At 49.4% G+C, this 25,107-nt stretch overlaps 1 protein-coding gene across 2 annotated transcripts in view; it reads right to left on the bottom strand.

Moving 5' to 3' along the window:
* Window positions 1–13,021: 13,021 nt before the first annotated feature.
* DENND2A (DENN domain containing 2A) overlaps window positions 13,022–25,107 on the bottom strand; it is a 71,972-nt gene continuing 59,886 nt past the window's right edge. For both annotated transcript variants that reach the window (XM_008697346.2, XM_008697347.2), the window contains exons 14-19: window positions 23,491–23,668; window positions 21,908–21,949; window positions 16,556–16,673; window positions 15,960–16,205; window positions 14,239–14,325; window positions 13,022–13,359 (exon numbers count right to left, since the gene is read on the bottom strand). In XM_008697346.2, coding sequence (XP_008695568.1) covers window positions 13,328–13,359; window positions 14,239–14,325; window positions 15,960–16,205; window positions 16,556–16,673; window positions 21,908–21,949; window positions 23,491–23,668 — 703 coding nt within the window. In that variant the 3' untranslated portion in view covers window positions 13,022–13,327. The remainder of the gene's footprint in view (window positions 13,360–14,238; window positions 14,326–15,959; window positions 16,206–16,555; window positions 16,674–21,907; window positions 21,950–23,490; window positions 23,669–25,107) is intronic.

The following is a 25,107-nucleotide window of genomic DNA, read 5'->3' as shown; positions in this document are numbered from 1 at the left end:
CCACTTCCCTCTCCAGCACCAGCAATACGCTAAGCCAAGGCACTCATGCTACTTGCTGGCCTATTTCAGGGGCCTTGTAAGTGGTCTGTCTGTGGGCATCCACTCTGGTCCTTTCCATTCCATGCCCAGCATTGCAGGCAGTGATCGTCTAAATCTGAAGATGCTTGTGTCATTCTCTTGCTTAAAACTTTTTATAGTTTCTAGTAACTGTTAGAATAAAAATTTTCATTATTAATACGATCTATAGAGCCTTACGAAATTTGGCCCTATTATAGACTGAATTGTACCCCTCTCTCCTGTTCCTATGTTGCAGCCCTAACCCTCACTACCTCACAGAATGTGACTGTATGTGGAGACAGAGCCTTTAAAGAGGTGATTAAGGTTAAATGAGGTCGTTGGGGTGGCCCCTAATCCAGGGGCCGCTCTCCTTATGAGAAGAGGAGCTTAGGACACAGACATGCACAGAGGACGGAATCTGGAAGACACAGAGAAAAGACAGTCCAAAAGCCAAGGAGAGAGTCCCCTGAAGAAACCAACCCTTGGCCTTCTGCCTCTGGAGCTGGGAGACAATCCATTTCTGTGACGTTACCTAGTCTGGAGTCCTCTGTGATGGCAGCCTTAGCAAATCAACACAAGTCTACTCACCTCTCCAGGTGCCGGTCTCTACAAAGCTCCCTTTTCTCAGTTTCTAGAACTTGATTTAATCCCTCCTACCAGGGGGCTGTTGCAAGCTCCTTCCAACCTCCTCTCCTTTGCTGGTTCCCACTACGGGAGCCAAATACATACTGGCTTTCTCAGCATCCCTTGTAGCAAAAGACAGCTTCCTGGTCAGCTCTGACCAGCGAGCTGGGAGAGCTGACTGCCGGAGGCTTCTGGGAAAAGTCTCCTGGATTTCCTGGATAGGAGGCCGGCTCCCGTTTGGTCCTCCTGCTTCCTGCGTTTGCAAACCATCTCAATCTCTGGATCTGGGCTGATAAGAGGACAAGCCTGGGAACAAGCCCTAGCGCATGAAAGATGGGAAGCAGAAAGAGGCTGGCTCCGTAATGACAGTGTGCGGCAACTAGACCAGTGGCCACAGCCACCACCTCCGATGTGGGAAACAAAGACAGAGGAAAAATTATAAAATTTCCTTACTACCTACAGCCCATTGACAAGTCCTTGAAACAGGCAGAGTGATATTCCTCTAGGGACTCACTCAACTGCCCCAATGTGAATACTTTGCTAAGGGCAAAAGGCAATCCTAACCTGACCCTCCCCCCCACCAACCAGGATCCTGTAAGTCTACTTTAACATATAAAAATTCCTTTGGAAGTTTCCTTTATCCCTAAACCCTCCAAGATACGTGTTGGCAGTCATCCTCCAAGCATATGGCCCACCCATATACATCCGAAGGGTCTCATGACTAAGGTTTTATGGATGGTAATAAATGACCCTTCCCCAACAACAGCTAGCCCACTCAAGGTCCTGGAAACCTTGCTTCCAAAATTTCTTAGAGACTACACTATCTTAAGCCCCTCCCAACTTGAAAGTATATAATGGGCCACTTCTTATGACCCCGGTGCAGCTCTTTCTGCCCGCAGGTCCTGTCCCCTGCCTTAATAAAATCACCTTTTTGCACCAAAGACGTTTCAAGAATTCTTTCTTGGCCATCGGCTTTGAACCCTAATGTCTTTCCTACATCGCCTCCATACTTCTCCTTATGTGAAAAAAGAAACTCCATTGGTTTAAACCACCCGCTTTCTGATTTTGTGTTTCTTGGAGCCAAAAGCATTTCTAACCAATATATGATTCAAGGCTTTGCACATGCTATTCCCTCTTTCTAGAATGCTGTTTCCTGCTCTACTCAACTTTGAGATCTCAGACAAGTGCCACTTTCTTGGGGAAGCGTTCTCTAGACTCTTAACCAAGTCCAACCCCCTGTGATCCACTCTCACACTCCAGTTCCCCATCCTTCTTAACGCCTCTCATGATGGCAACATTATGTTTGCCTGTGTGTGATTATTTGAATGTCTTTCTTACCCCCCCCCCGAAACTCTTGAGATCAGGGACCATATCTTTGTTTACTGTTGTACCTTCAATGCCTATCGCACTCAGTCTGGGTCAAATGAACGAAAAATGAACGAATGTCAAGAACACCCAATGTCAAGACACGCGTTCATTCAAACTAGAATAGTATTTGGCACATCACTGTAGTTCAGTAAATATATGTCTAATGAGTAAATGAGTGAATAGATGGGGAATACAAAGATGAAAAGAAATAGCACTTACCTTGGGGGAGCTTAGAACCGAAGAGGTGAAGAGGACCCCAAAGCAGAGCCTTTTATTGGGGGATGTGCGAAGGCAGTAAGGTACTGTCGGAGCTCAGAGACGCAGCCTCTAGGTCGGACCTGACTGGGAGTGAGGGTAGCAGGGAAGCTGCAACAGGAGTTAAATTTTAAGTGAGCTGAGCTCCTGCACATGGCCTTGCTGCAGATGACAGAAGCTGGGGGATGAAGGTGAGGGACAGGATGTGCAGGACGGAGGCAGGGAGCCCCTCAGGGCTCACTGTTGGAGCATGAAATCGCAGGCAGGAAGGGGCAACCTGCAACCCGGGGCGCATGGAGGGAGGGGGCAGGGAGGACTTGGATTTCGTCTTGCCAGTAATGGGGAGCCCCGCAAGGTTTTGGGCAGGCACCTGGCAGTGTTGGTCGGACCACATTCTAGCAGCGGAAGAAACGTAGCTCCGGGTCCGAGAGCTGCCAGCTTTGCCATTGTTACCAGCACTTCTAACTGGGATGTTTCCAAGGGCAGGCAAGTTTCTACACACAGGTTGTTCTGAAAAACAAATCAGCCCTGTTAACTGAGTCAAGTAAACAGGTTCTCACCCTTCACCGGACACTTGGGCATCTGCCCTGCCCTGCAGTCTCTCTACCCCAAGCTGGATCCTAACACTGGGTGTCTTTAAAATCCGCAGGGACCACCTTGACCTCTGGTGCCCTCACCCTCATCCTTGGTGGCCTGCTTTCTCTCTCTGTCTCCCTCCTTCCCTCCCTATCTTCCTTCTTCTTCTTCTTCTTCATTTTTTTTTTTAAGATTTTATTTATTTGACAGAGAGAGAGGCAGTGAGAGAGGGAACAAAAGCAGGGGGAGTGGGAGAGGGAGAAGCAGGTTTCCCGCTGAGCGGGGAGCCCAATGCGGGGCTCGATCTCAAGACCTTGAGATCATGACCTGAGCCAAAGGCAGATGCTTAACCAACTGAGCCACCCAGGTGCCTCATTAAAAAAAAAAAAAAAGAAAAAGAATAGAAAAGAAAAATAGTCCTATGCTCCACCGACTGAGGGAGCCAGCCCCCCCCCCAATGTTTTTAATGTGAATGGATTTCGGAGCATTTGGAATACACAGGGCACACGTGGCCGTGTGCCTGTTTTCTGTAAAGCCCCACGCCAACCAGAGCTGCGCGAGGGCCCGTGTGCTCCTCGGAAGGCAGACGTCCCGGGAGAGAGAACGGAGCATTGGCTACCAAATAAGGAGCTGCACACGCTATAAATAGCTGTCCAGACTAGTGGAGGCACTTCCTGACTTTAAGATCAGCCCAGCTGTTAGCTGCCTGGGGGACACAGGGCTATGGCTCCCTCTTTGTCTCCTCCCTCTTCACCCACCACCTGTCCTGCCAAGGGCACCAGCTCCTCCTTCCCTCTCCCATCTGCCCAGCAGCCCCATCAGCTTAAGGCTCTGGGATCCCGCCCTGAGCAGGCTCCCAGGCCACCCTTCCCGGGTGTGGCTGCAGGTGCTCCAAGAGTCAGGCAAGTCTGGGGTCAGGAGGGACCTCTTCTCCTCTGTTTCAGGTGGGGAAACAGAAGGTCAGGAGGTGAGGACATGTGTCCCAAGTTCCACAGTAACTCGGAGGCGGAGCTGGGCAACGAGGCTGCAGGCCCCATTCACCCCCATACTTCACTCCCCCTTTGACGCTGGAGACCCCCGCCCCCGCCCCCTGCCCCATGGGAAACAAGTGGGAATCTGGAGCAGTGGCTGGTCCCTCCCCCCAGTGAGGCCAGGACATTCTCAGTTTGCCAGAGAGATACCGATTTGCGGTGCTTGGCACACAGCACACAGGGAGGAGGATGGAATTCTCTCTTCTCTTTTTGATGCTTGTGTGTGAGCGAACAAAAGAGTGTGTAGAACCGACGCTCCCAGTCTAAACTGAAGGGGATTGGTATAAGCCAGCCTAAAATACGCCATTTTGGTCTAAAGACATTTTGAGCTGAAGGCAATCGAGAATCAACAGATTTAAAAAGTCTTTATTTTTGGGCGCCTGGGTGGCACAGCGGTTAAGCGTCTGCCTTCGGCTCAGGGCGTGATCCCGGCATTATGGGATCGAGCCCCACATCAGGCTCCTCTGCTATGAGCCTGCTTTTTCCTCTCCCACTCCCCCTGCTTGTGTTCCCTCTCTCGCTGGCTGTCTCTATCTCTGTCGAATAAATAAATAAAATCTTTTAAAAAAAAAAGAGTTTATTTTAAAAAAAGTCTTTATTTTTAAGCTAAGCTCTAGGCGCAACGTGGGGCTTGAACTCATGACCCGGAGATCAAGAGTCCGAGATCAAGAGCCGTATGCTCTGCCAGCTGAGTCCGCCGGAGGCCCTCCTCCTGAGTTTTATTACCACAGATTCATTTTCTTTCGTGTTGTTTTGCTGGATGTGTATAGAGAGCGAATGCTGCGCTGTGTGTCCTTCCGCACGCTGGTGGTGATTTCGTCACGTCAGTGCTCCGTCAGAGTCGTGCACCAAGACCCCTCTGGGCTCTTCTCCTCCTATGAAGTCCTTATTTTTACTATATTAAGATTTATCAGTGTTCTGCTTTATTTTTATTTATAGATATAAATAAAATTACGTATTTATAAATAAAATTTTTAAAGATTTTATTTATTTGACGAGAGAGAACACAAGCAGGGGGAGCGGCAGAGGGAGCCTGATGCGAGGCTCGATTCCAAGACCCCGAGACCATGACTTGAACCGGAGGCAGAGGCTTAACCAACTGAGCCTCCCTGGTGCCCCAGGGTTCTGCTCTATAGTTTGCCCGTTTTTATGTCTTGTCACAGAACTCACCCACCTTGAGGTCAGACAGACTTTCTCCTGTATTGGCTTCTGAAATGTTAGATCTAGCTTTTTACGCTTTGGTTTGTTTTAACAAGGGGTTAAATGGTACTTATCAAGTTCTAAACCTTAAAAATATTAACTGATTTAAACGTCATAAAAGCCCCATTTATTATCTCCATCTTCTAGATGAGGAAACTCAGAGAGACGTTCAGTAAGTCACTCGGAGCCCCACGGCTAGGGAGGGGAAGCCTGGATTCAAACCCGCAGTCTCCAGAATCCCTGACTCATCATCGGCACACTTTGGTGGGTACCTGGAGTTAATTTGCATGCACGGTAGGGGGGGCAGTTTTCTTCTTGCTCCATATGGACAACCACCAGCACCAGATAACAGCGTGATTCAGGGGCATTTTTTTTTTTAAGATTTTATTAATTTATCTCAGAGAGAGCGCATGCATGTGAGCCGGGGGGGGGGGGGGGGGGGGGGGCAGACGGAGAGAGACAAGCAGCCCCAGTGCAGGACTCGATTCCACACCCCTGAGATCATGATGGGAGCTGAAACCAAGAGTCGATGCTCAACCGACTGAGCTCCCCAAGCACCCCATTCATTCAGGGACACTCTGAAGCAGCTTCAGAGCAAATCACTGTTCTTTCAGCCTTTAAAAAAAAAAAAAAAGAAAAGAAAAGGAAGAAAGGCCAAGTACGTGTTGCTTCCTCAAGTACCTTGTCCTCCCTAGCCTGGGTCCTGCAGGTCTTCAAGGGCAGTAGGGAGCTTCTCTCCGACCTTGGGTCCTGGTCTTGGCTTTTCAATATGGTGCAAACACCCAAAACGTCCTTCCCCAGACACAGAGCAGTTAGTGCGGGTAGAAGTGTGACAGAAACACTCTGGCCTTCTCATGCTTCTTTCAGAAGACTGTGGCTGACCTGCCATCCTGGCTTCCTCTGTAGAGGGCATTGTCCACCGTCCACTGGTGTGACACTGGCAATCACGCCCAGTGTGGGGGCGGTGAGGGGCTGGGGACGTGGGGAGCCTGCGAAGGAAGGGAGGATACGGTATGGCCCAGGACAGAACGTTTGAGCTGTTCTGGGGTTCAGGGGCTGGAAGTGATGCCAAGATTCAGGGAAGTGTTTGATGCCCCCCTGGATGTGTCCCTGTTGGAGGATTAATCAGGGAGATGCCTGTGCGTCCAGAACATGCGGTGATCTCACGGGGGCTTGGGAGGCTGCTGCCGGCCGGAGCAGTGGACACAGGCTACTGTCAGGAACACGGTGCTCCACAACTGTGGGAAAAGCGTGGTGCACATCGGCGGTGGTTCTAAGTCTCCGGGGCTGCTGTGACAGTACCCCAGCCCCACGGCGGGGCTTCACGGCCTTGGCCTGGGTGCCGCTGCTTCCTTCTGCAGCTGGTGTGGTCCCGTCACCCCGCGCAGCTACGAGGTGGGCTTAACCCAGACGCCCAGCTTCACTTCCCCCGGCCCCCCAGCGGCTGGTCCCCCCTCGGGGTTTTCCTGAAATAGAACTCGCACACCCTAAAGTTCACCCTTTCAAAGTGTACAGCTCGGTGGTTTCTCGTGTGGTCTCAAGGTCGTGACCATCAGCACTAGCTAATCCCAGAATATTCTCATCTTCACAGAGATCTCGCCTCTCTTTACCTGCCGTGGGTGGCCGCGTGGACGACCCCGGGTGGAGGGGCAGGGGCTTGCGGACACTCGGTTCCTTTTCCACGTGCTGTTTAAAGTGCAGAGGTTTCGATGTCCCCCTGAAGGTCACCAGTGTGTGTGCGTGTGTGCGCGCGTGCACGTGCGCGTGTGAGGTGCGGGGGGGCCCGGGGCACGCTGTGTTGCCTCAGATGGCAGAGGGTTTGGGAGGTAGGGACCCTGTGTGGGCGGTAGGCAGGTCCGGTCGGGGAGGGGATGGCAAGTCAAAGAGAACCTGCAGGACAGCTGCACTGCACCCCACCCCCCACGATCTCTCTAGGTGTGTGGGGTGGGTGTCTTTTTTAATGATAATCACCCGTGACCAACAAAGACTAACCAGATCCTGAAAAGGAAGTAAGCCATTGAAGGTGTTAATCACTAGTCCTAGCTCAGTGGGGTTATCAATAGAAATGTTAAAAGGATTTAAGTTCTCTGCTTAGCTTTCTAGAAAAGACCAACCCTAAAAGCCCTTGTAGGTGACCCTGTCGGGACCCCCTTCACTCTCGAGAGCTTTTTCTGTACCTTCACTCAATAAACTTCTATCGCTTTACTCACACTCTGTTGCGAGATTCATTCTTCGACTGCTGAGACGAGAACCTCTCTCTCCTGCTTCATTTGGAGGCAACTGCATAGAGGAAGTTGGCACGTATGTCACAGATGCGTGGACGATATATGGCCAGAGTTAAAGTAATTGCGCTGGAGTAGAAACGCACTGCAACATGATTGCCGTGGGTTTGCGTGTGTCTTGGAGGGGGTTTAACACGGACGCAACATAAAATGTATCACTGTAACCGGTTTTATTTTTTTTAAAGATTTTATTTATTTGACAGAGATAGACAGCCAGCGAGAGAGGGAACACAAGCAGGGGGAGTGGGAGAGGAAGAAGCAGGCTCATAGCAGAGGAGCCTGATGTGGGGCTCGATCCCATAACGCCGGGATCACGCCCTGAGCCGAAGGCAGACGCCTAACCGCTGTGCCACCCAGGCGCCCCACTGTAACCGGTTTTAAACTATGCAGCTCAGCGGCATTCACATACTCATGTTGTACAGTCATCACCTGGTTTTTGTTTCTCTTATTTTAAAAGATTTTATTTATCTGAGAAAGTGAGAGAGAAGAGAGGGAACTCGAGCAGGGCGAGGGGGAGGGGGAGGGGCAGAGGGAGAAGCAGGCTCCCCGCTGAGCAGGGAGCCTGACGTGGTGCAGGACTCAGTCCCAGGACCCTGGGATCGTGACCTGAGCCAGAGGCAGACGCTTAACCGACAGAGCCACCCAGGTGCCCCTGGTTTTTGTTCTTGAAGTGCAATATTTTGACGCGGCCAGAAGAGCAGGGTGGTGAGGGCCCCACTTGGTGTAGCATGGCCTGAACCCCACTCACTCCCCCAGAGGGCAGATGCCCCATCTCTGGCAGCTTCACTCCGCCTGCAGAGCACCATCTCCTCACTCAGCAGGGGCTTGACGAGGCTGGAGGGAGGGGCCCCCGGGCTGGCCGGAACCAAGGCCACGGGGCCAGTGGACCCCATGCTGCTGGGAAGGGCCCTGACCCACCTCACCCTGAGTCGCCCTAGTGGCTGACCCCCGCTTGGGTGCCTGCTCAGGGCTTTCCCCAGGCTGGATAAACTAAGGCAGTGGGGGCCGAAGAGCAACTGGGCCCCGAGGCCCAGGCTAACCGCCAGGTACGGGGGCTCCGGTCTGCTCAGGCACTTGTCTGCCCCCCAGGCCCCCCAGAGCTGCCCGAGGGGACCAGCCCTTCCACACCTGCCTGAGAGAGGGATGGGCGAGTTCACTCAGTCCACATTCCGCTCATGCGGGGAAGGGCGTTAACTCTGTTGTAGAAGCAACAACCCGAGGTGAGGGTTGGGTTCAGGACTGGACTGGGCGCTCTTAGGAAGATGGTTGGGGTGGGGCGGGTGATGGTTGCCGGCAGAGGAGCGCGAGAGCGGCAGCTAAGGAGCCCTGGGATGACCAAAGGTGAGACTGCTTAGCTTTTTGGCCCATTGCCGGGGAAGCTGGCACCAGGCCTCTGTTAACTGTAACCAAAAAGGAGTCAGAGGCTGGCAGCTGCGCCCCACCCAAGATCTGGGTGAGGGCGAGGTGTGGTCACTGGCCAAGCCAGGGAGTGAATTTTATTGGCCTTCACAGGTGCCAGCAGTCCAATGACCCCTCTCACCTGCCTTCCACTTTTCTGACTAACCTTTGCTCGGGCCAGACTCTCCCCTTCCTCCTCGGCCTCTTTCAGCCCCTCCTGTACTACCCAAGTCTGGCTCTGAACTAGGCTCACATGGACCCCTGGTGAAGTCTGAGCCCCCCCCCCCCCAGCTCTCACCCACCTCACCCTCCTCTGAGCTCATCCCCACAGCAATCTCTCCTCAGCGTTTTTTGGGGCCTAGCATGTACTGCCTTGGGTTTGCTTTCAAGCCTGTGCAAGGTAACGAGTAATGGCACCTTTTTTTTTTTTTTTAAAGATTTTATTTATTTATTTGACAGAGATAAAGACAGCCAGTGAGAGAGGGAACACAAGCAGGGGGAGTGGGAGAGGAAGAAGCAGACTCATAGTGGAGGAGCCTGATGTGGGGCTCGATCCCATAACGCCGGGATCACGCCCTGAGCCGAAGGCAGACGCTTAACCGCTGTGCCACCCAGGCGCCCCTGAGTACCTTTTTAAAAAAACGAATTCACCAGGTTTGACATTTCAGATGAGTGTACAAGCTCATACCCATTTAATTACTGTTTTTATTCTGCAGAGCATTTTAGGAGCTCTTAGATAATGCTGAACTCAGGACATACCTGCAGAAGTCTTATTTCCAGGGGCGCCTGGGTGGCTCAGAATCCTGGGATCGAGCCCCACATGGGGCCCCCTGCCCACTGGGAGCCTGCTTCTTCCTCTCCCACTTCCCGTGCTTATGTTCCCTCTCTCGCTGGCTGTCTGTCAAATAAATAAATAAAATCTTAAAAAAAAAAGTGTTATTTCCAAAACTTGGCCCTAAGATTACTGTCAGTGAAACATAAAGGAGAATTTGCTTACAAGGGAGTAAGTAGATCAGTCACCTGAGGAAGTGAGTCACCTAAGATAGAGTCCCGTAAATGTCTGAAGACATTTGGGGAACTCCTGGCCAGTGAAGTGTTCTAGGGCTTTAAGCCCCAGGTAGGTTAAGGTGGATCCCAGGAATCTGCATTTCAGACTAGTATCCCATCAAACTGATATAGGAGTTGCCAATCACCCCTGAGAAGCATGGGGTCCTCTCTGAGAGGCTGGAAGGTGATGGATATAGCTGAGAAAGCTGGAACTTGTCTGAAGAAAGGAAGGGAGCATTGAAAGGTGGGGTGCCCTCATACGTTGTGGGTGGGAATGAAAAATGGTGCAACCACTGTGGAAAACAGTTGGATGGACCCCCCCCAAATTGAAATGTTGATGTTTCTATATGACCCAGCAATTCCACTCCTCGGTGCATCTACTCAAAGACACTGAAAACAGGTACTTAAATACATGCACGTGTGGAAGTTTGCAGCAGTACTGTTCTCGATGGTCAAAAGGTGGAAATAAACCGAGTGTCCATTGATGGAAGAATGAATAAACAACATGTGGTCTAACCGTACCCTGCAGATCACTCAGCCATAAACAGGAATGAAGTACTGTTAGGGGCTACAGCGCGGATGCATCTTGAAAACATTATACTCAGGGAAAGCAACCAGACACAAAAGGTGACCTACTGTGATCCCATTTGTAGAAAATACCCCGAGTAGATAAACCCATAGAGATGGCAAGAAGAGTGGTGGTTGCCAGGGGCTGGGGGTAGCAGGGGCTAGGAGTAACTGCTTAATGTGTACAGGGTTTTCTTTTGGGGTGATGAAAATGTTTTTTGGTTGTCGCTAATATTGCGAGTGTACTAAATGCCACTGAATTGTTCACTTTAAGACGACTGATTGTATGTTCTGTGAATTTCACTGCAATATAAGAAAAGTGGGGAAAAAGAGATGGATGGGGGGGCTACGAAGGAAAGTGCCCAGGATCGAGGCAGCAGCAGGGGTCTCCAGCACTGCCTGGGGGAAACAGGTCATGTGATTCACCACAAATTGAAACCCAATATGGAGTGCTTGCTTCTAAACACACACACATTCCTCATGGGAAGTGTATGCTTTTTATTAGCATTAGAGGACTGGGTTCTTGGACAGATGCTCCCTGTGTGGCAAGACACAGAGGCTGGGTGGCAGGGATCTGGTCTAGCCCACCCAGGCCTTATAGCCACACTTCGTTTCTGAACCCAAACTGTGTTATGTATCCAGAATTTGCCCTAAACTATGAGTACAGATTATAACTCTGCTTATTTCTCTTGCCTCTGACCCTCCCCAGTCTGATTTACCACTTTGCAAATTGTTGACAACTTTTCAGTTGACTTAGTTTAAAGGTAAGCAGGGCCAGATGGGAGGAATGCTGGGAAGGTGGGTAGGAGGGCTCTCCAAGGTCTGACGATGGTCTCTTCTTGACCTGAGTGCCGCTTACACAGATGTGGTCATTTGCAAAAGTCTGTTATGCTGTATACTCATGATCTGAGAACTTTCCTGTATGTATATTGTACTTCAAGCTAAAATGAAAATGAAAATAAGCAATGTACTAAGATACTTATACAGAGGTGCTTTTCTCAATGCTCTTTATGATATTAAAAACTGGAAATAGCCTGCATGCATTAGAGGACTGGTAAACTAACTCCTAATACATCTGTAAAACAGAGTGTTACACAGTCATTAGAAATGTTGACAAAGAAGTGTATTTATTCACTTGGAGGTGTTAAGTAAACAATATGAAATAAGTTAGAAAAGAAGGTATATTCCAAAATATTAAAAGTGATCATCTCTGGGCAGAATACTGTTATTTATAAAATTAACTAATCTGAGGAACTGGTTAGGTACAAATTCCTGAGCTCCCAACACTCAGAGATTCCCCTTCCATCTCCCCCCGCAACCCCAATCACACATACCTACTGAGGCTAATTGTGATGCACAGCCTGGTTCCAACCATTTTGGGGGCCCTTGGACCCCTCTGAGACTCTGATATAAACTGTGGACCCTCTCCTAAAGAACAAACAGGCACACCAAATCTTGGCTATAACTTCCAGGTGGGAGGGGGTCATCCACGACTCACAGTTAAGAGCCTCTAATGTAGAATGAGAGATCAATCATTTCTTCACTTTCTTCTTGTTCTTTTTTTTTTTTCCTTAGAAGACCCCCTTGCTCCCAACTCTCTAAAGGTGAGAACCTCTGCCAAGTGGCACAAGTCCTTGGGCCGCTGCCAAGGTCAGAGCGCATCCCTTCTGTGTTTTTGTTGGGACTGCTGGTGCCATCCAGAGGGGGTCCGCTGGTGGGATGTGCAAGCAGTGGGTCGGCCACACTGGTGGCCCTGAGGCCTGCTTGAGAACTTGCCTGTGCTGCCCGCCTTCTAGTCCTGCATCCTCGCTGTGACCCTTGCAGGACAGGACTTGGGGTGCAGCCTTTTCCCCCACCTCTCTGCTTCCGGTCCCGAGAAGGCAAGCTGCCTAGCTGGTGCATGAGTCTGATGAAGCAGGCCCCGAAGTTCTGATGACCTCTCTTGTAAACGTCAACACCACAAGCCCTTCCATTTATGCTGATCTGGGTCCCTACAATGAGATGGGAAACATTCCCTACAATATAAATGGGAATAGGGTCAAAGCTGTGGCTTATGTGTTTTAAGGACCCCAAGAATATTTTATTAACAGATCTTATGAGGAGATCTCTTTTTGTGTGTCCCTCTAAAAGTCATGGACTGTTTGGGCAGTGGATGGTTCTATGGCTTCGAAGAGAAGAAAAAGGCCATCCGGAAGTGTCAGGTCCATTCGGGTGGAGAGGAGTGGGTAATACGACAAGTGGCCTCGGCCACCAGGTGGCGTCACTGGCCGGCCTGGAAGTGCAGCTCAGCCCAGGAAGCCAAATGCCTTGGGTGTTCTGTTCTTCCTTCAGGCCCAATACAGCCCCATTCCACACACAGGCCAATCCTTTCCCCAAACGGACTCACCAGACACCTGTGAACACGGGTGCTGTAGGACCACCACAGCCCTCCTCCCCTAACACCTGCGTCTGTCCCCAGCTCTGGCCAGAGCGGTGTCTTATTTCCCCGTCCCTGGTCACAGCTCCTGCCCTCCTCTTTCCTTCAGAGCCCGCTGCCAGGCAGGATGAACCAGGGCACTATGGCAGAGGGCAGGAGAGAGTTTTCTTAGCCCTGGCATAATAAAAAGAAAACCCAAACACTTTTCTTTCTTTTAATACCTAAGAGTAAAAATATAAAAAAATCCCAAACCCAACAACCCAAACGGTCCATTTGAATGTTGCTGCTGTGCCTCGTCTCAGGTCCCCTTTCCAGGGCTGTTCCAAAGAAGCAGCACCTGCTGGGCCCTGGGTCCTGGGGAGGCCCTGTGGCAGCCGGAAACCATCCTGGCCTTTATTCCGCACCTGCGACAACCAGGACCCAGCGTTTCAGAAAGGCCACCAGGACTGTTTTTTAAAAATGTGGTTGCACCTAGGAGAAGATTTCCCTGGAGGCTGAACTGAAGGTTATTTCTTGTGGAGAAACTTCATTTTATTGCCTAAAAAAAAAGAAAATGAGAACATGTCACCGGGCAGACAAAAGTGAAATCCTGCCCTTTTCTTCCCGGACGTGGTGGGGATGACTGTGGCCTCCCACGCCACCACTGGGGCCTCTCCTCACACGACCTCCCCGGTGCAAAGGGATCTTCCTCAGACGGGGGGAGTTTTGAAAGGAAGAGTGTCTGAGCTGCCGAGGAGCGTTTGCTCCTGAAATGGTGACACGGGAAGCACGGAACGTAATGTGTCCTTGAGGAGCCACATGAGGAGAAAAGCCCCAGAGCAGCACGGGCGGGCAGGAGGGCCATCCCAGGAGACCATCCGTCCTGCGGAAGGCACCAGTATGGCCCACTTGCAGCTCCTCCTGTGTGCCTCATCCCCCTCGATCAAACCAAAGTCCTTATAATTCTTGTGTTTTTTGTTTTTTAATTCTTATTTTTTAAGTAATCTCTACATCTAACGTGGGGCTTGAACTCACAATCCCTGAGATCAAGAGTTGCGTGTTCCACAGACCGAGCCAGCCAGGAGCCCCAACGTCCTTATAATTCTTACATTTCCACTAATTGGAAGGCTGGTCCAGGTCCTCACTGCCAGACACCCTTCTTCGGTTCCCCTCATGCTTCCTAAGCTCCGTTCCCCAAAAGACTGAAGAGTGTGGGAGAGAACCGTGAAGAAATAGAGCAGACCAGCCAGGGGCCGGTGAGGCAGGGAGGGGTCCTTTGGTTCCCTTGTCTATCCTCTGCGGCCATGTCAGAACAGGAGCTTACGAGGCCTCAGTCTAGTGAGTTTGGCGTTATTCGGCGCCTGCCACCATCGAAGGAACCCGCCGAGACTCGGTGGACCAGAGGCTGGTGATGGGGACTGAGACTGCCGGGCCTTACCGAGTCCCTTCAGGAACTTATTGACACCACTGTGTTCTCCACTGGGGAGTGTTTCCAGGTACTCTTGGGCTCGGACCTCAAACAGACCTGTTGGCAAGAGAAATCCCAGCCATTTTAGTTCCTTCTCTCTCCCTCTCTCCTAAACATATCCATTTCCTTACGGCCATAAAAAAGAAACCTAGCTTCTGAGACAAGCTGCTCCTATAAACATGCTTTGAATCATAAGGTTTATAAGGGTTTTTATTGCCCTTATAATTGCCCGGCCTTGTGCAATAACTGTCTTTGGAAGGCTGTAAAGCTCGCTCGCACATGAAATCCTATTTTTATTCAACAAACACCTTCCAAGTGTCTATACTGTGCCAGGCACGCGGTTTCAAAGATGAACCAGACAGCCCTGGTTTTCAGGACTCCTGTAGTCTCCCTTTTCTTCCTAGTCTCCCCTAAGAGGGGCGCTGGCCATGTGGTTTAGCTTCCCGGGAATCCATCTGCCAGCTGTCGGCTCAGGGAGGCCAGACAGGGCACCTCACGGCTGCCTTCACCTCTAGCCTCAGGGCGTGCGCCTCAGGCATTGTCTTCCTTTCTCACTGATCTTCCCTGGACACAGGATGCCTTCCATGCTACTTCTAAGCTTTTGTGTCTCGACTTTTCTATCAAATACTGATCTGTAAGCAGATATTCTGGTAAGCAGAGCTTCTATTTCAAGGAATCCTGTCGTTAGGAGTGTGACTCAGACTCTAATCAATTTCCTTTTGTCTCTTCAGATACCACTTGTCAGAATACCTGAAGTGGGGCCAGTCTCTGTCTTTACTTTGCAAAAAGCTCCAGGAATGTGGGGCTTTGGTTCCTATACCCAGGCTTGGCCATCACAGCACCAGAGGACATGGGCCTGGGCCAGAGGCTGTCCTGCCTGTTCACCGCACTGGCTTCTCTTCCGTGGTAAGCATCTCTCCCCCCACCAGGTCTAATTCCCATCAGTGACAGTCTTTACTAACATATTTCTAGCCTTCCGATTCCCAAAAGGAGTTAAGATGATGCAAGAAAGAGAGGGGAGTGATTTGATCCTCCCTCACATGCTCCCCCTCCCCCAGCCCTGGAAGTGTGATGGAACCCAGCCAGAGGGGACAAAAAAGGGAGGAGAGAGAGCACAGGAGGGGAACGGGCAGGCTCCATGGTGAGATGACCCACAAACTCCCCAAGCTGGGGAGTCTCTGCTCTCCTACCTCCAGGGTGGCTGGTCAGGCTGAATGTGAGGAGGCGCTCACACAAAGTGGGGGACACAGCCAGACTCTTTCCCCCTGTCCCGCCCCAGCTGGCTCCTGCCCGCTAGTGCCACACCCCGAGGAGACTGGGAGGAAAGAAGGGCAGAAGGGAGGAAAGGCCTGAGGAAAAGGAGAAGAGGGACCGATGAGAGACAGGAAAGCATGTTCTCGAGAGTTCCATCAAGTTGGAAAGATGGAACACAAGGAGAACCTCACTCCAGAACCTGGAATGTGGTTCTGGGAGAGGATGTGAGGAGGGAAAGAGACAGCCAGAGAAGACAGGCAGACACTGGGGCAGTGGGACCAGCTCCGAGGCAGCAAGACGGAACGTTCTCCACAGGAGGCCTCGCTGCTGCTCCCACCTGAGCCCCAGCCCCATGACCTTCTTCCCTGCTCCTCTGCCTCTGGGGGCTTGGGCGTCTCTAGCTGCCTTGGCCCCCAACACAGAAGGTGTCCCCTAACCTTTGGCATCCTGCCGGCGCAGCTCCCGCTCCTGGATGAAGCCCCGAAAAGTCTGGGTCTCCATGAAAACCTCCAGGAAGCGGCGGAGGCTCTTGGAGGAGACGGCTTTGCGGAAGGCCTCTCGCTGCAGGGTCCTCTCCTCGCGTTCGCCTGCCGTCAGGAACAAGGAGTAGTGGCCCACGATCTCCACGAAGAAGCGGACAAAGGCTTCAGACACCACCTCATTCAAGGGGCTGGACTCAGGGCCTGAGCAAAGTGGGGAAGGGTCAGCACTGGTGAGGGCGGAGGGCTGAGGTAGAGCCTGAGACAGCCCCAAGGACTAGTGCGAATCATCATTCTCCGTGACAAAGTTTACCCAGGGTGAAGTCATTTCTTCCTCCCCTTTAATTGGGTATTTTAGGCCAAAAAATTTTCTCACGATTCATGGTTAGCATGAGATCCAGATAAAGGGGTTACACACCCAGTTTTTCTCCTGGCACGCCCCTCTGGCCAGTTTTCCTGCTTAACTCAATGTCATGTGGAAGGGTTGGTCACCTGCCCACCAGCTGCCCGACTCTAATGATGGAAGAGGGAGACGGAAGCAGCTGAGCTCTTACCATGCTTGCAGTCCGGGGGCCCTTCATCCTGGTCACTAGCCAGGTCATTCCTCTGCTCCAGAATGTGTTCCAGGGCCACCTGAAGCTTCCTGGGCAGGATGGAATCCTCGTCATCCATCTGTAAAGCAGAGAAAGCAGGTGGGCTAGTGCCCCAGTGCCTCTGGGGATGAGAGCGACATCCTGGCCCACAGGTCACACTGGATACAATGCAGGGCAATCCCGGCACAGTTTTCGGGTTAGTGGAAGAAACGTGATTTATTTTTTCATTTTTTTAAAGATTTTATTTATTTGACAGAGAGAGCAAGCACAACCAGGGAGAGTGGCAGAGGGAAAGGGAGAAGCAGGCTCCCATTGAGCAGGGAGCCCAACACTGGGCTCGATCCCAGAACCCTGGGATCATGACCTGAGCTGGAGGTAGACATTCAACTGATTGAGCCACCCAGGCACCCCAAGAAACATGATTTAGAGATAGAGATCTGAGGTTTGAATCTTGAGTCCACTTTTTTTTTTTAAAGTTTTATTTATTTAAGTAATCTCTACACCCCACATGGGGCTCAAACTCCCAACCCTGAGATGAAGAGTCACATGCTCTTCCAACTGAACAGCAAGGCGCCCCTCTTGATTCTACTTTTTACAAGTGATATGAGCCTCAATTTCCCCACTTGTAAAATGGGGATCAATATCTACTACATTGTGAAGATTAAATGGGATATAGAAGACATCAATGAGGGGCGCCTGGGTGGCACAGCGGTTAAGCGTCTGCCTTCGGCTCAGGGCATGATCCCGGCGTTATGGGATCGAGCCCCACATCAGGCTCCTCCGCTAGGAGCCTGCTTCTTCCTCTCCCACTCCCCCTGCTTGTGTTCCCTCTCTCGCTGGCTGTCTCTATCTCTGTCGAATAAAAAAAAAAAATCTTTAGAAGACATCAATGAAGGAATGTGAAAAAGATATAAATGGAAAGATGACTGGAAAAATCAATATTGTTAAAATGTCCATATTACCCAAAACCACCTATAGATTCAGTACAATCCCTACCAAGACTGCAATGGCATTTTTTATAGAAATAGAAAAAACAATCCTAAAATTGACATGGAACCACAAAAGACACTGAGTAGCCAAAGTGATCCTGAGAAAGAACAACAAAGCTGGAGGCATCACAATTCCTGATTTCAAACTTTATTAACAAAGCTATAGTAATCAAAACAGTCTGGTAGTGGCATGAAAACAGACCCACAGACCAATGGAACAGAATCAAGAACCCAGAAACCAACCCGTGCATATGTGGTCAACTAATATTTGACAAGGGAGCTAAGAATTCGATGGGGGAAATGATGGCCTTTTCAATAAATGGTGCCAGGAAATTCATGCAAAGGCATGAAATTGGACCCTTATCTTACACCACTTACAAGAATCAGCATGAAATGGATTAAACATTTAAAGATTAAGGCCTGAAACTAAAACTACTAGAAATAAACAGGGAAAGAGCTCCCTGACATTGGTCTTGGCAATGCTTTTTGGATATGACACCAAAAGCTACAAGCAACAAGAGCAACACTAAACAAGGACTACATCACACTAGAAAGCTTCTGCACAGTGAAAGAAATGTCAGCAATAGATGTACACGTGTGCACTGCTGGTGGGAACGTGGGTTAGTGCAGCCGCTATGGAAAACAGTATGGAGGTTTCTCAAAAAATTAAAAATAGAACTACCATATGATTCAGTAATCCCACTTCTGAGTATATATCTGAAGGAAATGAAGTCAACGTCTTTTTTTTTTTTTTTTTTTTTTTTTAGAGAAAGAGCACATGCATGAGCAGTGGGGAGGGGCAGAGGGAGAGGGAGATAATCTTAAGCAGGCTCCATGCCCAGCTCGGAGCCCAACTCAGGGCTTGATCTCACAACCCTGAGATCAGGACCTGAGCCGAAATCAAGATTTGGACACTCAGCCAACTGAGCCACCCAGGCGGCCCTGAAATCACTATCTTGAAGAGATACCTGCACCACCATGCTCATCACAGCACTATTCACAAAGGCCAAGACACGTAAACAACCTAAGTGTTCATTTACGGGTGAATGAATAAAGAAAATAAGATTGTGTGTGTGCGTGTGTGTGTGTGTGTGTATACATACACACAATGGAATGTATATACACATATAATGGAATATTAGTTAAAAAAAAGAAGGGAATCCTGCCTTTTGTGAAAACATGGATGGACCTTGAGGGCATTATGCTTAGTGAAATGAGTCAGAGAAAGACAAATACTGTATGTTCTCACTTACATATGAAATATAAAAAAAGCTGGATTCACAGAATTATAGTAGAATGATGGTTGCCAGGAGCTAGGGGGGTGGGGGAAATGGGTAAGTGTGGTCAAAGGGTACAAACTTCAGTTCATGAGATTAAATAGGTTCTGTGAATCTGATCCACAGCATGGTGACTATAGTTAACAAGACTCTAATGTATACTTGAAAGTTGTTAAAAGAGGGGCGCCTGGGTGTCTTACCTATAATTAACATCCTACATTTGTCTGATACATTTGTTATAATTAATGAACTAATATTGATATGTTATCTTTACCCAAAGCCCATGGTTTATACAAATTTCTTTAGTGGTTTTTTTAAAGATTTTATGTATTTATTTATTAGACAGAGAGAGTGAGAGCACTATCAGTGGGGGGGAGGAGCAGAGGGAGAAGGAGAGAGAGAATTCCAAGCAGGCTCCTCGATGAGTGCAGAGCCTGATACGGGGCTCGATCCCACAATCCTGAGATCATGACCTGAGCCAAAATCAAGAGTTGGAAGCCCAACCGACTGAGACACCCAGGTGTCCCCAGATTTCTTTAGTTTTAACCTAATGTGTTTGTCCCTCCACCCAGGATCCGATCTAGCATACCATATTATATTTAATTGTCATATCTCCTTGGGACCCTCTTCGCTGTGACAGTTTCTCAGGCTGTCCTTGTTTTCATGATCTTGGCCATCTTAGGTATACCGGTCAGAATTGTAGAATGTCCCTCCATAAGAATTTGTTTGATATTTTTCTCATGGTTAGACTGGTGCACAGGCAGAGTTTTTTGTAAGGAGACACAATCTAACATGGTGATTATCAACTTTTTTCTGCTTCCACATTGGGCACATGTGTGGCACACACCCATGAGTGACATCTCCCATTAGATGACAGATGGAGGGGTGGAGGCACAGTGTTAGAAGCACTTAGGAAACTTTCTGGATGTGTATATAGATAGCCTAAAAATGTGTCCCTCCCTGTTTCTGTTTAGAAGGGCCATATTTGGGGGCACCTGGGTGGCACAGCGGTTAAGCATCTGCCTTCAGCTCAGGGCATGATCCTAGGGTCCTGGGATTGAGCCCTACATCAGGCTCCTCTGCTGGGAGCCTGCTTCTTCCTCTCCCACTCCCCCTGCTTGTGTTCCCTCTGTCGCTGGCTGTCTCTCTCTCTGTCAAATAAATAAATAAAATCTTAAAAAAAAAAAAAAGTTGTTAAAAGAGTAGGTCTCAAATGCTAGCAGCACACACACAAAAAAACGTAATTAATTATCTGAGGGGATAGAAGTGTCAACTAATCTTATTGTGATAATCATTTCACAGAATATAACATCATGTTGTACCTCGTAAACTTATATGTCAGTAATATTTCAACAAAACTGGGGGGAAAAATTAAATGCAGTACAATTACTTTGTAAAAATGCCTGGCACCTAGTGGATTCTCATAAATGTTCCCCACTGCCCCCACCCCGTAGGATAGCTAGTGCTATTCAGGGGACTCTGGTCAGGAAAGGAGGGGCAAGTAGACAGACGTAATGATTCAAAACAGAAGAAAACAAAACATTAACACAGAACTTTTCAGCAGTATGTCAACTCCAAGTTTAAAAGCAATCCAGGAGAATGCCTGGAAAACCTGTCTGTAATGATTCTTTGCAAGATCTGTTAGGACTTAGCCCTCTTTGGCAAGTGATAACAAGAAAATAAATGTGTAGGGTGCCTGGGTGGCTCAGTCTGCCTTTGGCTCTGGTCATGATCCCAGGGTCCTGCTCGGCGGGGTGTCTGCTTCTCCCTCTACCCCTTCCCCCTGCTTGCGTGCACGCACGTGCTCTCTCTCTCGCATGTTCTCTCTCTCAAATAATAAATAAAATCTTAAAAAAAAAAAAAGTAAATGTGTATTATTTTCTCTGATAATGAGAGTAGTTTATGATCAGTACAGAAAACACATGAAAGTATTAAAACAATTTAAGATCACTCATTCTCTGTCCTTTTTAGTCTTCTACCCCAAGACAGCCAGCATCCATGTTTTGGTGAGTTTTTCTTTCAATCTTTTTTAGAGGCAGGCACAGACACAGACACACACACACGCACAGACACAGACACAGACACACACACACACAGACCCTTAAACAATACAGATTTGAACTGCACAGGGCCAGTTATAGGCAGATTTTTTTCAGTAAGTCCAGTACAGTCCTGTAAGTGTATTTCTCTTATGATTTTTGTAATAATATTTTCTTTTTCCTAGCTTAACTTATAGTAAGAATCCGGCATATAATACATATAACACACAAAATATGTGTTAATTGACTGTCATCAGTAAAGCTTTTGACCAACAGTAGGCTATTGGTAATTAAGTTGTTGGTGAGTCAAAAGTTATTATACACAGATTTTTAACTGTGCACCTCTAACCCCTGTGTTGTTTAAGGGCCAACTGTGTTTCTTTCTCTTTTTCTCTCCTTTTAATAATAAAAAAAAAAAAGATCAGGACAACAACGTATATAATCTTGTGTCCTGATTTTTTCCACTTGATGTTGTATCATGAACTTTGTTAACAGTTATTTATTTATTTTTTTAAAAGATTTTATTTATTTGACAGAGAGACAGCCAGCGAGAGAGGGAACACAAGCAGGGGGAGTGGGAGAGGAAGAAGCAGGCTCCCAGCGGAGGAGCCTGATGTGGGGCTCGATCCCGGAACGCCAAGATCACACCCTGAGCCAAAGGCAGACACTCAACGACTGAGCCACCCAGGCGCCCCCAACAGTTATTTTTTTAAAACATTTTGAAAAAGACAAGTATCTACAGTTATAACCAATACAAAGCTTCTAATTGTTAGAAAACCATTTTGTGATAAAACACATGGAACTCAATGCTTTGCCAAACCCTTGCTCTTTGGCCCCTGCCTTCTGCCCTCCTTCCAGTCCAGCCCTGGCCAGGGATCACCCAAGCCCGCCTGCCTGTTTTGCAATCCCAGGCCCACCAAAGAGCCTTTCCAGACCTGGAAAGCCATTTCCCCAACAACAGAGAGGTGAAAACAGAGCAGCAGGTTGGAAGCTGGCCCTTTTACTCACCTGTCTGAGGAACCGATTGTTGACGAGGTCGACCACAAGGACCTGCAACATGAGGAAAAGGACGATTACTGTCATCAGGGCTTCCAGGATATAGTGATAAAGACTCTTAGCCTTGCTCCTTCTTGGCATCCAGACAGGCAGCTGGGGTGGGGGGTGGAGTGGCCCATTTGTGGTTTCCTGACGTTGCCACTGTAGCCACAAATGATGAAGAGGGGAGGTCGGGGGTGGGGAAGGGCTTTCCAGAATTGCATGCTTTCAACACCACAACCGCAGGCTGGGACATGTGTATGCCACGGACTGGACTTGCTGCCCTGTTCCGAGACTGTCTGAGGCACAGCCTCTGGGACAGATTTTCAGAGCGTGGGTTACTGAGGTGGGTGAAAGATGGTGGAGGACTCCCCTTGTTTCCATTCCATTCAACTCTGCACTCCCCACTCCCAGGGCTCTCTCTCCTCCCCGCTATCCACTTGGCCTTGTCATTTCTCTTAATAGAGGAGGAGAGAAATCCAGAGGAGTGGATCCAACTGGAGAATGAATCAAGTTGCAGGTGCTGGGCTTTCATTAGTCAAAGTTTTTAGGATAAGCCCCTTTCCCTTCCCTCCTCAGAGTGGGGCTGAGACCCAGGGCCAGATGTACGGTGAGGCAAGTGAGTTGCCTAGGGCACACGGTGAGGAGAATGCTGGGCCTCTGCTTGCAGGAAGAGCATGGGCCTGCATGGCCATCATGTTTTCACCAACAGCTGGAAACACAGGCTCTAATACATTCCAGAGACCCTGCCAGGAGCTGAGGAGTTCTCTCCCTCCTTCTCAAACACGTCTGGGGGTGAACTGGCCATTTCAGGGATCACAGCATACCCAAACTCCTTGGGGTTCGGAAACCTATGCTCAAAGACCCGTGTGTGCTGGTGAATACCTGATGGGACTTCAGGCCTAGCTGGGCAGTCAGAGGAGCCACATCCGGGGGCTTGGGATGAATTTCAGGGACAGGCGTTCCCCTGAGGGCTCAGAAGTGAGTGGTATCATGTAGGCCCCTGAGGTTTCCTCTCCAACTGCTGGGAGCGGAGATTAATTAGAGGAAGGGACTGGGGCTAAAGACCCACCGAAATGCCAGGGAGACTTTCCCTACTTGGGGGCACACCTGAAAACCCAGAAGTGGATCATTCAAAACATTTTGGTGGTTGTCTTTTTAACTAATGTGAAAAAGGACCTGTTTGCAGCAGCACCATCTTTGTCAGCTTTGTTATTAGTCCAAATATAAATTCCAGCTCTTGTTAGCTCTTGTGTGCTTTCTTCCTCGGTGTTGGGGAGAGGGAGGGAAGGATAGGGTAGATGGCTACTTATGGACCAAGTGTTTTAACATCTGGCTAAGTTGTAGATTGCCACCCTCAGGCCAGCGGGTTCATTTAGAGAAAACTGAATTTGCAGTCACCGAGGGTCTACTGAGGCTTGGGGGGGTGTATCTAACAGACAAAACTGCGGGGCTCCCCTTCCCCCTGATGTTGTGTGCTTGCAGTGCCTTAGCCAGCACCTCCCCTCTGCCCTCTGGCCCCCACAGGGAGGGAACAGGGACGTCCCCACGCTCACCTCTTCCAGTGGCAACTCCCTGAGCAGTGGCAGGGAGCTGGTGAGCAGCCCGATGAGGAAGGGGGTTGGTGAGCACACGATGTCGATCATGGCGGGCGGCAGCACGGGGATGTAGGTGTGCTGCCAGGTGAAGGGGTAGATGACGGCCACCATGGCGTGGCAGCACTTGGACAGCGTGCTGCAGCGGAGGGGAGAGAAGGGGAGAAGAGGCAGATTCAGGGAAAGCTCAGGACTGGGCCAGGTCAGGCTCCCAGGGTGGGCAGCCTCCAAGGAGGAGCTGGAGAGAAATGTGGACACTCCATCCCAAAGGCATGTTGGTCAGAAAAGGCATCATGCACATATTAGGTACAGCGTGTAACACATCCTAACACAGATTACAGCAGGCACATGGGGCCTGGGTGAGGCTTTGAGAGACACAGCTAGTAGGATGAATTTAATGCCTCAACTAATTTTTGCTAGTGTGCCTTCACATGCAATATATTCTCATAAGGTCTTGACCAAATCATTCACTTCCACTCCTTCCCCAAACCCTTCTAAATCAAAGAAAGCCTCTTTTCTCATGGATGCTCACGAATTTCTCTTATTGAAGAAGCTTTTATATTCTAAACTAGCATTCTCTTTGTTCTCTTCCACACATTCAGCCAGCGAAGCAGAACACCTAGATGCAATCGAGGGAAACAGGGTAACTCCTCTGGTATTCACGTGGCAGCAGTCAGCTCCCAGGCTCTGTTGTGTAAACATGAAACTCGTGTACAGTTACCCCTTACCCAGAATTCAAAACTTAAAAACCAACAACATTGGGAGTGTCCCTGAAAGAATCATGATCACGGTACAGCTTTTCTCGGCAAGCCCTGAGCTGCAGTGATCACTGTCCCCAGTACTCTGCGCAGAGCCGAGCTCATGCATGGATGAACGGGGGGATTACCCGAGACTACCATCTGGAACATCGGCCCCACCATGCTGCGGACAGGGATGGTGAGCAAGAGTCAACATTCTCTTCCTCCCTGCAGTTTCTTGTTGCTGGTGAGCCTGCCAAGGGCGGACCCTCTCTGCTGTCATTCTAGTATGCTGTTTCCAAATGCCACGGGATTCGAAACTTCAGAAGCTTGTTAGAAATACATGTAATGTAAGAATAAAAGAAAAGTGAGGGCCCGTGGTTTCTCCCATGAATGTACTGCATCCTCCTCAGGGCACAGGCCCTGTAACCAGCATTTCCTTTGTCAGGCAACCTTCTGAATGTCTGCCCCGGTTCTCAGCTGTGCGCTGTTAGGCATAGCTGCAAGGAAGCTGAGTTCTTGATAGACGAACGCTCCCTTACTGGATTCCCACTGATGTCAGGCACCTATACAGGTATACTTTGAAGTTCTGTGCCAGACCACCACAATCAAACAAATATCTCAATAAAGGCAGTCAAGGGAATTTTTGGTTTTCCAGTGCATATAAAAATTATGTTTATACTATACTGCATGCAAGTATGTGATAGCATTATGTCTAAAAAAATAATGTTCTGGGGCGCCTGGGTGGTTCAGTCAGTTAAGTGTCTGCCTTTGGCTCAGGTCCCAGGGTCCTGGGATCGAGTCCTGCATCGGTCTTTCTGCTCAGCAGGGAGTCTCCTTC

Source organism: Ursus maritimus, unplaced genomic scaffold (genome assembly GCF_017311325.1).
Source record: "Ursus maritimus isolate PB19 unplaced genomic scaffold, ASM1731132v1 scaffold_3, whole genome shotgun sequence".
Taxonomy (NCBI): Eukaryota; Metazoa; Chordata; class Mammalia; order Carnivora; family Ursidae; genus Ursus; species Ursus maritimus.
This window is presented reverse-complemented; position numbering and strand designations above follow the sequence as displayed.